The sequence below is a fragment of the Varanus komodoensis genome, unplaced genomic scaffold (assembly GCF_004798865.1).
Source record: "Varanus komodoensis strain SLA01 unplaced genomic scaffold, ASM479886v1 scaffold24, whole genome shotgun sequence".
Classification (NCBI taxonomy): domain Eukaryota; kingdom Metazoa; phylum Chordata; class Lepidosauria; order Squamata; family Varanidae; genus Varanus; species Varanus komodoensis.
The window spans coordinates 8,894,944-8,909,968 of NW_025335641.1; the positions used below are offsets into that span (position 1 = coordinate 8,894,944).

At 43.7% G+C, this 15,025-nt stretch overlaps 1 protein-coding gene across 1 annotated transcript in view; it reads right to left on the reverse strand.

Moving 5' to 3' along the window:
- Positions 1 to 4,884: 4,884 nt before the first annotated feature.
- SNX7 (sorting nexin 7) overlaps positions 4,885 to 15,025 on the reverse strand; it is a 50,121-nt gene continuing 39,980 nt past the window's right edge. The window contains exon 9 of the mRNA XM_044432598.1: positions 4,885 to 5,801. Coding sequence (XP_044288533.1) covers positions 5,712 to 5,801 — 90 coding nt within the window. The 3' untranslated portion in view covers positions 4,885 to 5,711. The remainder of the gene's footprint in view (positions 5,802 to 15,025) is intronic.

Here is a 15,025-nt window from a genome sequence, read left to right on the forward strand (position 1 = left end):
CTCAGGGCAGTTTTCTGCCTTGTAGCCAGCAGGCTCTGCAAAGGTCTCGTGCAGCTGGATCACATCACAGAGCACACTCTCCCACCGTCTCCTACCTGATATTCAATCTGGTCAGAGGTTTCAAAATTCCATGGAAAAATAAACCCTGCATCAAGGAGATTTAGCAATGGAATTCCTCTGCAGCAAGCAACTCTCACAAGCAGAACAGTGAAGCTACAGCTCACCAGTTTGCTCATCAGCAGGTTCCGTGAGGCATCCCAGTTAAAAGCAAGCAAACCAAGAGTCTGCCTCAGTCGGCTGTTTGCCAGATAATATAGTGAGCAAGCGACCCAGCTAGTTCAGGGAATGGTATAGAAGCTATTTATATGGCGAGATGTATGGCAGAACTATGCAGATGGTTGCAGACAAAATAAGCAGGCATTCTTTTTATTGCTAGAAAAGTCGTAGTCCAAGGTGGCAACCCAGCTGCTGGAGTTTCAGAAACACATTGATTTATGTTTTTTCTGCTTGAGAGTAAATAGCAACTCAACACATTGCTCACGGGGATGCAGGCTGCATTTATCTCTCCGCCTATGGGGCAGATCCAGACCTTCTCACTAATTACCCGCTGTACAATAACACACATTTGTTTTAAAGTACTGCTGGAGCAGCCTTCCCCATTGCCAGCTTGATGCTTTGTACTACAACTCCCATCAGCCCTTACCAGCATGGACAATTGTCAGTGATGACCCATGGGTGGCTCAAGGCTGGAACAGCCAGAGGGTGCTTGGAGCTACTGCTCAAAAGGCCTTACAAAGGTTTTCCTTCTTTTCCTCCTAATGATTTTGTTATGGTGGAAAGCCAAAAGACAATATTGTTTGGACCTTTGTAAAGTTCTGTGAACTGCAGAGTAAAAGTCTCATCTGGGGTGCACTATTAAAATCATGGGTTGCAGGAAACAAAATACTTAAAATGATTAAATTGCTCCATAAAACTGCCTGCTTCTTGTGTTTCAGAAACAAGCTGTGGAGTTCACATACAATGCTTGCCACAGAGGAGTGTACCTAGCACATCAAGAAAAATCTCTCCTTTGGGGCCTGCAAGAGAGCAATACTATGGGCTTAAGAACAGTGTCCCAGGACTGAGTGGATACTCCTCTCGAAGGGTACAGAGAGAGCTCTGACTGGAGAATAAAATCTGAGCAAGGACCTGCCCTCCCAGCCTCCACAGAAACCTTTGGAACCTTCCTTCCCAAGACTGGAATTCCAACCTTGTCAATGGAGGACAAAAGGTGTGTCAGACTATGCCCCCGTGGGTGGGAGATGGTTAGACTCTCTGCCCTTCTGGGTTCTGATCCTGCTCCCCATCACAGAGGAATGTTTCGACCAGCTTTTGCTTATAAAGAAAAAATTCACACCGAAGGGGAAAAACTGGCTTTATTGTGACTTCTGCTTTGCTGACAGGAACCCATCAGTTGGAGGTTCTCCAGGACCTCCCTGCAGAGGGTTCTTTAACTGGCAGGAGAGTTCTCTTAGCTTGCTTCTGCCTCGGAATTATTTTAAAAACCATTTAGCGTTAGCCTGAAGAAGGCTAACCAAGAGCAGCACATAAGCACATTTCCATGAAAATCCATCAGGGGCTGGGGTGTTAGCAGAGCACTTGAAATGTGTGAGCTGCGGCCTCAAGGAAAAACAAATGTTGGTACACAAGAATATTTACTTAAAGAAATAAATCTCCAGAAAATGGGCTAAAGGGGCAATAAATTGTCAGAAGCATGACTCTAGAAAAGCCATAAAGTAGACTACCACATATTAAAAAATCACACACACTCATATATATTAGAGGCAGTTTGAGAACGATCCCCCCTCTATTCTGTATAGTACTATAAATGAATCATGAGAACAAGAACTGGCTGGAATAATTTATGAGGCTGTATTAGAGATGAAGGTTATAGAATGGGCAGTGTTGTGATGTAAAAGAACTCCCATGTTTGTGCATCGCTGATGAGATTCTTTCTTCCCTTGTTTGCTCCTTTGTTGAATAATGAAAGTGGAGATTGGAATTAGAAAAATATTACAAGGCACACATTTTTCAAAGAAATGTAGCCCTGGTTTATTCCAGTGAAGGAGAAGAGTAAGCACAGCAACCTGGAACTTGACAGCATCAACACACCTGCATGCTTACTTTTCGGTTTTAAGCCTACATCTATTTTAAGCAACAGGACCCCCTGAAAAAGATATTTTGCCCTTCTTTACCCTAAAAACAGAAGAAGGAAGAACTTGCAGATTTTCTGGAAGTAGAATTAGAGCTTTAGTTAATGGGGTCATGACCCCCTTTTTTTGGATCCAGGGACGCATTTGGGAATGGTCAGAACTGCTCTGGGCACCATCACAAAATGCCTAATGATCTAATCAGTGGATCTCCACTTCGGCAGCTACCTATTACATCTATGGATCTTAAGCTAAATCTTGTTCAGCAAAAACATTTTGTACATGCTGGACATCACAAGGTCTCATTAATACATATCTTAGCTATTTGCCTATGCTGTGATCCAGCTCATACTTCTTTTAAACATAGGTTTTATCAATATTCAGCAGTTGCTTCTTTTTTGGGAGGAGTTTATTACACAGATAAATTTTGTACTGGAGCAGCCTCTACTATTCACTGACATATGCTAGTTTAAATAATCTACCTGTTTCATTAATGTAACAAATTGAAGGAGAAATGGAATCTCTGTGCCCTTTTGACAGCTAAAAAGAGTGATAATACAAAATTGGAAGGATTGCTCAATCTCTATGGTGCAAGAAATTGAGAAACTTACAATGGTTTTGATAAATGAACAGCTGGCATGAAGATGCCAACTTCAAATAAAAACTTACTTGGATATGTATGTTGAATCCTATATATAACTGCTAGAAAGTTGCATGCATTTCTTACAAATTCATGTACGTACATTTAAAGCAGATTCCCACTGGCATCAGGTTGGAGACTGCTTCCCAAGTGCCACAACACCAGCAGGCAGGTGTTGTGCTGGAGACCTCTGTCATAAAGTATATATAACTACTTGGAGAAATGTACCCTTTTTGTCCTGCCTTAGGGTTTCCTCTTAGCAGCGAGAGAGAAAGCTCCATCATCAGAATGGGAGAGCTGACCTCAGAAACTCTTTCCCAGACACCATGGTAGATCGTCTTACTGGCATCTGATCTCCAATTTCAGTAAAGACAAGAAGAGGGTGTTCCATGTGTATGTCAAGGAATGTTTAGGAGAAAGCTTAGATTCACACAATCCAATACCTTCCCATTCCACCAGAGAAGCAGAAAATTCACACCAGTCGTAGTGTTTGATTCTCCCATTGGAATCAGTGCTATGGGATTTGAAAGGAACAATGGGAAGATGGTCAGAAAAACACCTGCAGGTAAAATGCCACTCCTTCCTCCTTTCCATCATGCCAGTGTGTATGCCTGGCACACCTTTAGATATGGCAGATCCTCAGTCTTTGGCTCTCCCTCGCTGCAATCTCATGGCGAGATTGCTCTGATAGTTAAAAGGCTGAATAGTAATTGACCAAATTTGGGCACAATTTTGGGACGTTACTAAAACCTCAGCATAGGCACTTTTTTGGGGTAATAAATAGAATGTAAGAAGTCTTAACATTTAATTACTGAAGCTACCACCTATTGCTAAAAAAATGAAAAATGTACCAGGACTAAAGCTGCTCCCCCCTCCCCCACACACAAAGTGTGCTTCCAACTTGCAGGTCCCCAATTAAAATGTATTAATGCCCTTTCATAATAGCTTAATCACTTAGGCTGTCACCATGCTGGCTGGGGTAATTCTAAGATTTGTGGGGGCGGGGGTTGTTTAACAATGGATAAGATTGTGCCTTCACTCTACTAATAAACCATTTACAATTTACAGCGCCCATTTCAAATAATAAATAACATTGCTTGCAAAGGTAGCAGGATATGGCTTTGAGAACATGCTGTGTGCTGGTGCACATCTGAGTAGTATTAGTAGTAGCAATAGGAGGTATGTACTTGTGTGTCTGTCCATGTCTATGGAACCGAGACATCTGAAACCTGGCATGCATGTCAAGGGGATCTTAATGGCTCACATCTTCCAAGTTACTCAGTTTATTTTAATTAATTTAAATGTACCAGTGTGGTTGAAGCCTTCAGTAACAACTTTGTAATCCACTTAGAAGACCTCTGGGTGATTCAGCAGATAGTAAGCCCAACAATAGACAGACGGGGCAAATTTCCCTATTCAGCACATAGATATCAGTACAGCTGGAATCCTGGGTGGGAAGGTAATTTGAAACAGAGGGCTGAATGGCTCCTCTTCCCATTGTGGGGCAATCCCCAAATCTCACCGTAATGGAGGTGGCAAGGAGTCCTCCCTCCACTGGGGACTCAAGTGGTGCACCAGGGCAAGCTGCCTGGGGGATCAGTGGCTCTGGCTTCACTCAAAAGGGGTGGTACAATGTGGCTGACTCTCCACAGCTCTGTGAAGGGTTCAGGGTATCAAATCTGCGATTCCAAGTCGTGCAAAGCAGCTTACAATTTCTCCTCCCATTAGAATACTGCCTTTCTAGAAAAAGCCACACCAGTTTACAAAAATTCAGAAAACAAAATTATTTTAAAGACATAGCAGAAACATTGAAATTGTTCTTGCTATTAAAAATATTCAACGTTATTGTTAATATGTTTTTAATAACAATGTTAATGTTATTAGAAACAATTAAACAACAATTTAAAAAGTGAATTGAAATGATGCAACTTGACCCCATTCCTGAATGTAGAGTGGATTATTTCACTTGAAAAGTTCTCTGTTGAAAATTTTTAGAAGGTGCTATAAATCATCAATGCACCAATAAGCATAAAGAGAAAGGCGAGATTTAAAGAATTCCTCTTAAACTTTTATTATTAAAATGGAACTAATTTTACATATTTAAAATATTTTATATCCAAATTACAGACTTTTAAAAAAATTCTACATATATTCAAAAAAGTGTTGGGAACCAGATTTATCCCTCTCTTTGTGTTTGTGGCTGAGTTCAGACACTCTCTAAGCTATAGTTTAGCACTATCAAAATAAGCATAGGCAAGCCTTTGGGTTTGCACGTGCTTCCTCCTCTGCTTTCCTTTGGTATGCATGAGAAATCTGGAAGCTTTCCACTTCTGATTTTTAAAAACTAATTTCAGCTCACTATGTTCTTCAAACCTGGCAAACTGTGGTTTACCTCAACCATGATTTGTTGAAACAACCTAACATCTAAAAAGCTAGTTTGTTTCAACAAACCATAGTTAAGATTAAACCTAACATAGGGATCACACAATTTAGGATTCAGTTTGTGGTTAATCTGCAATTGAAGTGGATGCTTTTGACCTCCTCCTGATGGCTACATAGGAGGATGAAAGAGGTGGGAGTGTATGAGCCTATCACCCAGGCTCATCATTATAATGCTAAACCAGTGTTTACTGTCACATCCAAATTGGGTCTACCTCCTTGTGTGTATGTGTATGCATGTGTGAGTGTGTGTGCGCACGCACACATGCATGCACACACCGTTATTCAAATACATCCAGGACAGTAGAATACCTGAGACTTAATAAGTTTGCTTTCCACCTATTTTTGAAACATAATGGTTCTATGGAATAAAAGGATGTGATCTTCTATACACAGCACTTCTTTGGCTAGCGACATTTCAGAGGAAGATTAACAGATCCCCATTAGGAGGAGGTTTGATCTTCTGATTCTTCTTCCAAGCAAATGTCTTTTGTTGTTTGAGATGTCAAGAAGGACTCCCAGGTAGCAAGGCACTGAAAACAAAACAGAAAAAAATTAAAATTCTGTAAACCTATACAGGACCCATTGTCTACGTCATCAAGTAGTGAACACAGTGAACACAGTGAAATGCTAGAACCCACTGATATTTCTAATGAAAGCAAATAATTATGCCCATTTAACAACCACCAGGAAGACGAGGAGTGCTTCAATTTACACTGGCAAGCTGCTGTCTTATCTTGAGTTAGAACATTCAGTTCTACAGGGCTGCATATTGCAACTATCTGTCAGCTGAAAAGTCTGTGTTGGCCATTAGTTTTGAGTCATATGAACAACCTGCTTGAAAGGGTTGATTAATAATGGCTATGAAGAAGGAAGCATTTTAGAAAAAGGATATGGAGAAGCCAGCCTGCCTTCTCCCCTGAAGCATGAGGATTTGCCAGTTCTCCTATATCAGTTGTGTCTACAGGTAAAGATTTAGAGGATAGAGAACCTTTGGCTTTCCACAGGATTTCTAGGGTCTGACACGGTCAGAGGAAACTTCCCGTCTTGGACTACAAGGATCATTCTGAACTTCCACAGAGCTGAGGGTCAAAGAAATATGGAAGCACAAACAGAGTTTTCAGTGCATCCTTGCAGAAAGTAGTGTGCAAAAACTGTGGAAAAACTACAAAGCCCTGCATCAAACTTCTGGCCACACACGGTAAGATGTTTTTAAGATGTTTGGATAGATGTAGTGTGAATGCCACAGAGGTGACTGCAAACTCAGCCAGCTGTTATATACCAGTATATATATTCCAGAGCTACAATTAGTTGTGGCAGCTTTTTGAGAGTTTACTTCTATTTATTTGTAATCGTTTTAAAACATTCACACCCCACCCAGTCTCTAAAGAGTTCCAGGTGGCTTGCAACAAGTCAGTCATGTCACAGTTAAAACAATCTTTTCAATTAAAATGCATATAACGCACAAAAAGAGCAGCAGAACACAACTCAATGGCAACTCCAATAGCTAAAATATATAAAAAGAACCGGAGGCCAATTAAAGCAGCAAGTTAAAATGATGCCTCTCTTAAAGCAGGTCTTAACTAGATTCTGGAAAATCCTTAAGGGGAGCTGACACACTTGGAAGGGAGTTGTAGAATCTAGGCATTACCACCAAAAGGGAGTTTGATTGATCTCCAAGTTGTGACAGTTCTTCCATGCCAAGTCAAACCACCTTTTGATTTCTGTTAGTGAGAGACTGTGCATGCTAAACAACTTTACTTTTCTGGTTATATGCAGATCATTTTATTCTTCCAGTCTGTTTCCTCCGCAGAAAGCAGACTTCCAAAGGCAAAAACCAGAAAGTAGCAACTGCTTAACTATGCCTATTTACCTGGGAGTCTGCCCAACTGAAGCCAAAAGGACTTACTTTTGAGCAGAAGCTTTTTGTGCACTTTTGAGCAGACAGGATTGGTTTGTAAAAGCAGCTCTAGCAAGGAGATGATAAATAAGCAAGCCAAGAGCTACAGTTGCTCAGGGTGAAATCAAGCCAGAACAGAAATGCTGCAGTGAGCGCCACGTGCCTTGGGTCACCCGAGATCTTTTCTTAGCTTGTTGCAATGCAACAGCAATGGAGATTATGCACAGGGATAAATCCAGTCCTGGTTCAAGGTGGCTGCATGAATCTTTAGGGTCCTTCTGAAGGCATACAGTACAAACCCTCTTTATGTTTCTTACGTATTTATTTATACACATATTTATAGGGTGCCTATATGTAACTGCCCAGGCCTTCCTAGGAGGCTTTCTTAAGAGGCAATCCCCATTGAATCCAATAGTATTTATTCTTAGGTCAGGCCACTCAGTGGGGGATTTGTGTAGTACTTTAAGCCACCTGGCTTGCTCAGAACGGAGGCAGAGCACTTGCTGCTCAGCACTGGCTTGCGGTGAGTGGTGTAACAGGCAAATTTACCTCCTCTATCCCAACTAGCAAGGGCTTGCGGGAGCTGCGAAGAGCACGCCCAGTGAAGCAGTGGAAGGGCAGAGCTGCCCTGCTGGGTGGCAGGAGGCTGCCTGGATCTGCCTTCCCGCCACTCAGCTGCCCCCCACTCCACATCCTGATTCCTGAAGTTCTTGCTAGCTGGGTTGTGGAGGGGGCAATTCTGTCCCACAAGACCCAGCATGGAGAGGCAGAATGACCTGCTAGTGAGAACTTTGTTAGTTGAGTTGGCACAGTGGGAAAAGTCTGCTCCGGGGACGCAAAACCAAACAGGCCCTTCCTCTACTGGACACCTCCTGGGTCTTGAGCCCTGAACGGGGCTTGTGAAGGAGGCAGTGCAGGGCATCCAGAATCCCTTGGCCAGAGTGAGAGCTATTCTTTGCTGTTCTTTCCAAGGGGACTCTTCTATTTTTGGGCTTCACTTTGTGAGTCTCCCAGATTTGTACAACATTCCAAGCTGCAGAGGGTTTCCTAAACAAGGGAAGAGGGGTTCACATGACCGACTACACTGCCTCCTCAGTGTCTTAGTGTGTTGTGCAAATCCAGGCCATGTTACCAGCTATGCTTGGCCCTGCCAGCCACAATCTGGCAAGGAAAGTTCCTTGATGGATCACTTGAACGATGCTGCTGGAAGCTTGCTGAATAGGAACCCCAGCACAAGAACAACGCACAAAGAGGGCCTAGTTTCCAGCTGGTGATGATGACGACAGACAGAGGCAGTCTTCTAGTTATGAATGTCTGAGTTACAAAAACCCATACTTATGAATGAATGACCATAAAGCCTATTCATTTAAAAAAATTACTGCAGGAAATTATCATCCCCATAGAAAGGAAGCAAAAGGGGAGAGAGGGAGGCCTCTAAAGCAGGTCTTCTTGGTCTAATGGAGAGGGAAATACTGCCAACATTTCCTTGGTGCAAAGAGGAGGGGCTGGTGAGTTTGTGTGGAATGGGGAACTAGAGTTACCTGAAGGAGCGCTTACATCCATATATGCCCAGCCGCCCCCTGAGATCGGCGGGAGAGGCCCTTCTCCGGGAGCCCTCTGTGAAAGAAATTAGGAGGGTGGCTACTTGGAGGAGGGCTTTCTCAGCGGTGGCACCTAAGTTATGGAATGCACTCCCCAGAGAGGTCCGCCTGGCGCCGTTATTTGTTTTTCGGCGCCAGGCGAAGACCTTTTATTCAAGCAGCATTTTAAATGTTAATATTATTGAATTTTTCTGGCCAGGGCGGCTTATTTTATATTGTATATTTGTAATTTATTTTAATGTATATATTTTAAAATGTTATTTAACTTATTTGTTGTAAGCTGCCCTGAGGCTTCGGCGAATGGGGCGGCATAAAAATGTTTAAATAAATAAATAGATAGATAGATAGATAGATAGATAGATAGATAGATAGATAGATAGAAAGATAGATAGAGATTTTTCCAGTTTTCCACCTTCATGGAGGTCCTGTGCCTCTAACCCTTGAAAAGGTGGATATCCAACTTACATAAAAAATGACCTAAAGATGAATTTGTTTTCTCAGGAACAGAACTCATTCACAGACCAGGGACTGTAAGAAAAACTCCTCCAGCCACCACTGTACTCCTGTACACATTTATTAATTTTATTTATTTAGAGAATTTCTATGCCGCCCCATTTGCCGAAGCCTCAGGGCAGCTCACAAACATAAATAACTTTGTTAAAATAATATAACTTAACAGTATAAATTAAGTCATCCTGGCCAAAGAATAAAATAAATAAATACTATTAACAGTTAAAATGACATTTTAATAAAATGGTCTTTGCCTGGCGCCGAAAAACAAACAACGACGGCGCCAGGCGGACCTCTCTGGGGAGCGCATTCCATAGAGTGGGCGCCACCGCAGAGAAAGCCCTCCTCCGAGTACTCACCCTCCTAATTTCCTTCACGGAGGGTTCCTGGAGAAGGGCCTCTCCTGCAGATCTCAAGGGGCAGGTGGGCATATATGGACGTAAGCGCTCCTTCAGGTAACCAGGACCCAAGCTGTTTAGGGCCTTATAGGTCATCACCAACACCTTGAATTGGGCCTGGACTTCAACAGGAAGCCAGTGAAGCTGATGGAGGACTGGAGTCATGTGAACATAACGCCCAGTCCCCATCAGCAGCCTGGCAGCTCTATTTTGAACCAACTGAAGTATCTGGACCATCTTCAAGGGTAGCCCCACATAGAGCGCGTTACAGAAGTCAAGTCGGGAAGTCACCAATGCGTGTGTCACTGTCGCCAGGCAGTCATTCTCCAGGTAGGGGCGCAGCTGATGGATCAGTTGAAGCTGAAAGAAAGTGCTCCTCGCCACAGCTGTCACCTGAGCTTCCAGTGAAAGCTCTGGGTCGAGGAGCACTCCCAAGCTGCGAACCTTGTCCCTAAGAGGGAGTGCAACCCCATTCAGGACTAGGTTCAATTCACCCTCTCCGAAGCCCGATCCACCAACCAACAGGGCCTCCGTGTTGTCTGGATTGAGCTTCAGTTTATTGGCCCTCATCCAGCCCATTACCTCGGCCAGGCACCGGTTCAGCACAGCCACTGCCTCACCTGGATTGGTGGAAAATGAGAGGTTGAGCGGGGTATCATCAGCATACTGATGATTCCGCAGCCCACACCTCCTGATGACCTCTCCCAGCGGTTTCATGTAGACGTTAAACAGCAAAGGGGACAAAATGGACCCCTGCGGTACTCCATGGCATAGCTGCCATGGTGCAGAGCCATAGTCCCCCAGCACCACCTTCTGAAATCGGGCATTGAGATAGGAGTGGAACCACTGCAAAGCAGTGCCTCCGGCACCCAATCCCGCTAGCCTATCCAGAAGGATACCATGGTCGATGGTATCGAAAGCCGCTGAGAGATCCAGAAGAACCAACAGGGATGCACTCCCCCTGTCCTTCTCCCTGCACAGGTCATTGTACAGGGCGACCAAGGCAGATTCAGTACCGTACCCGGGTCTGAAGCCGGACTGAAATGGGTCCAGATAATCAGTTTCATCCAAGAGTGCTTGGAGTTGTCCCGCCACCACCCGCTCCAACACCTTGCCCAGAAACGGGATGTTGGCCACTGGTCTATAATTAGTGGCCATCCCTGGATCCAGTGATGCTTTCTTCAGGACCGGTCGGACTACTGCCTCCTTTAAAGGGGCAGGTACCTGACCCTCCCTCAGAGAAGCGTTAACCACTTCCAAGATCCAGATCCCAATCCCGTGCTTGGTGTTGTTTATTAACCAAGATGGGCAAGGGTCCAATAGGCAAGTGGTGGGACGTACTCATCCAAGCACCTTGTCCACATCATCAGGCCGCAATAACTGAAATTCATCCATTAATTTTGGACCAGACGGCGACATTGGTATCTCCCCAGAAGCCTCTGAATTACTAATAGAGTCTAGCTCATGACGAATCTGAGCAATTTTCTCCCTGAAATGCTTGGCAAAGTCGTCAAAGCGGGCCTTCGAGGGCGGACCAGGCCTTGTACCACTCAAAAAAGCTCTGCCGGATGACATTTTGAGGAGGCAATGGAAACGGAAAAGAATTTCTTTTTCACCGCCCTCACCGCCACAGCATAGGCCCGATAATGGGCTCTTAAGTGTGTTCAGTCAGATTCATCTCGTGATCTCCTCCACCTACGCTCTAGCTGTCTCCCAGCCTGCTTCATCGCCCACAATTCAGGTGTATACCAAGGGGAAGAGTGGGCTCTGCCTGGCGGGAGAGGACGCTTAGGAGCGATCGTGTCAACAGCCCTAGTCATCTCCCCGTTCCATAGTTCGACCAGAGCCTCGACAGGAGCACCAGTCTTGTCAGCCGGAAACTCCCCCAGGGCCTTCAGGAATCCGTCCGGATCCATCCGGCTCCAGGGGTGGACCCACACATCTCCTCAGGGATGAGTGTGCTTTGGGTGCAATAGGACACATTCCCAGGTGAACGTGTATACCAGGGTGAGCAACAAGGGGAGATTCAGGGGCCACATGGGGGTGGCAGCACATGGCCCATGGGTTGCTCACTACCTACCCCTGTGCTTATAGTTCCAATCTCAGGCAGCACACCCACTTGGGCCTAAGCCCTTTTGAACTCAGCGGAACTTGCTTTTCAGTAGACATGTGTAAGATTACATGTTTAGTTTGAGGACTGAGAGGCAGTTTTACCCCGACATTCAGCCTTTTCTGTTTTGCATTTAATTAACATAATGATATATCCTTGTTTACCTTGTTAACTGTAATAACATCAGAGTGTTTACAGTACAGCTTATGGACAAAATAATCCACAGTAATGAGGTTAAATACAGAAACTGGGTTGCCATCTACTCCAGATGGAGTAGATAAAAGTGGGAGTAGAAACAGAGATGCAGTTTTTTTGTCCCACTCCGATTACTGTCTCCATTATCTCTTGCTGTAAAGAGAAACCCTGAACTGGAGAATTCTAAGGTTGCCACAACTGCAGTGAAGACTGCAGTGTTCTCACATACCAAAAGCCAAGAGAGTGCTTTATTGATCTCAGCTCAACATAGAAGATTTAATATTCAATGCAGTGGATCAGAAATTACTTCCCATTCTTAAATACTTCATGGTTGTTGCAAACGCTCCAGACAGGATTATGACATAATTATCATCGTCACTAATGAACTGTACACACAGCTGCCTGCAATATTGAAATACTTTCTATGTCTCCCCACTGCTTTCCTAAAACTGATGGTATAGTTTGTATGTTGCAACTTGCAATGATACTTGGATACAAAGTGCAATTTTAGATGTGCTCTCCCCATTACATGGCTGGGTTGCTCTCTTTTCCCTGTAACCCAAAAGAGTAATAAGCATTTAAAGCAGAAATCCAACCCTACACATGTAACTTAAAATCTCTTTTTAACATTTTACTCATGCTGATTATTTTGCGTTAATGGCCTTTTATCTGGAATCAGTCCCCTTCCTTTTTGTGCTAAGGGCTGGAAGACAATTTCCAAGCAGCTCCCCTCAAAAGTAATGTCACTTCTGCAGCTGACATTCTGGAGAAGAAAGGCCTAGAGCCTGCGGCACAGAGACCTACTTTTTTGTATCGTGTGGTTAATTATATATCTTGTCAGCTGAAGCAGCACTCAGTTCCCAGACAACAAAATAAGCTACAGAAGCATTCAAATTTGGGAACACACATTTGGTTACATAAATGCAGATAAGCTTTAAAAATTGAGTAACTTATGTAAGCAAAGGAGGCTTTAGATTTTAGCTTCGAAAGGCTGCACTGTACTGTTCCTTCAAAGATGAGCCGTTTAATGTGATTTTAATTTTAAAATTCCTGTTTTGTCAGTGACAAATGAGCCAAATGAACGTCAATGTTCTAAACAATGCCACTTTGTATTTAGCTCATGTCTGCATATAATGCTCGTTTTGGAAATGACTGTTCTTGCACAGTGCATTTGATTGCGGAAATTGCTCCGCAAATGGCTGGAAGTTTCAGCTCCCAACTACATGTTCAACTAACCATCAAGGGTCAACAACAGTGCCAGACCCTTGCACTGCCTTCTTCTTATTATAACATAGGTGGATCACTAGTTCATCAGTACAGTCCGTATTTTTTGCTTGTGATAGGCCCAATCTCACTTCTCAGCTTCTCCAGGTAGGGCTGGAAAAACTCCTCCTAAACTCCCAAAGAGTCTCTGTCAGGCAGTGCAGACAATACAGAGCTCGATGAACCAGCGGCCTGACTTCATATTAGGCAGATTCCTCTGTTGCTATGAAAGTCGACAGGAACTTGCAGGTAGAACACCCAAGAAGAACATTGTGGCGTTCCAGGGAAACCTTTCCTCCCTGCGGTTAGAGTACTGAAATAATATTACAGAAGACCTAGTAAAACCTATAATTCACTTTATTATAGGTCTGCAATGTTAGGACAGGACAATCATACAGCAATCAAGAGAGCAGATGAAAGAGGCAAGCGGACAAGTGAAGGGGAGCATGTGATTCGCTTCCCTAGGCATGTTCAGATGAAAGAGATGTGAGAAAACTTCATGAAATTCTTAAAGAAAAGTGCCACAAATCTGACCAGCACCAGTTCTGTTCCAGTTTTGAATTCTGGGCCATTTGTAAGTTGTAAGCATATCACATTTCCAAGCTCTTAAGGTACCATTCCTCCCTTTCTTCATATAATGTGTCCATGGCTCTTGTGAATTGTGACCACCGATTCAGGGCATTCTGTGTGGAGCTGTGCTTGGCATGCTTGCCCTCAATGTCAAGGACCGTCGATTTGATCTCTGCTCAGCAACACAAACTCACAGGGCCAGCAACTTCCTCTCAGTGTAACCTTCCCTGCAAGGCTATGGCGAGGAAAAATGGGGATTTTGGTGAACAACGGGCTATAAACATAACGCACTCATGGGGCTGTATCCAATGATTTTTTAAAATATACTTCCTGCCATGTTATTCAGATTTTATTTAATTGATTTCTAAGTTATCTTGGACAAAGTGAAAGTATTACAAGAGGGCACATGAATACAATAAAGCCATTGCAAAACACAGAAAGGTAAAAGTAAAGGTTTCTCCATGACATTACATCCAGTTGTGTCTGTCTCTAGTGAGTGGTGCTTATCTCCATTTCTTAGCCAAGGGAACCAATGTTACTCCGCAGTCTCCGTGGAGACTAAACATGAAGAGGCGCGAAATGCTGTTGCCCTCCCACTGCAGTGGCACCCATTTAGCTATTGCACCTGCATTCTTTTGGACTGCTTGGTTGGTAGAAGCTGGGACACAAATTCGACTTGCCAACCCTCTGATTGAGAAGCCCAGTGGCTCAGGGGTTTAGGCACTGCGCCACTCGTGTCCGTTGCAAAGCAAATACCAACATTTAACATAACAAAATGAAACAAAGCGATCTCAGGCCAGCCACTTCCAGAATAAATAATGCTTACATAGAGCCATGAAAATCAACAAACAGCAACAGAAACTCAACCCACCCTCATAATTAAAAGCCAACTAAAATAAAAGTATCTTTCAGGCCAATCTAAGCAAAAGTAGGCAATAAACGTATACTATAGTGCTTTGGTAGGAAGTATGGGGCCAGCATGGAAAAGGCCCTGTCTCTCATGTCCACCAAGCTGACTACTCCCATGGGAAGACATTTGCATGGGGCCTCTAGCTGATCTTGGTGCTTATGGACCAGGGATGCAGGACCACTATCATTTCCAAATTCCATTTTGGAGAAGTTCTTGGGGGACGTATTTCAGAGCTGGACAAGACTGAGGCAAAACAGCACGGCCAAAAACACTATACTACCAACCTATTTTAGATAAAAG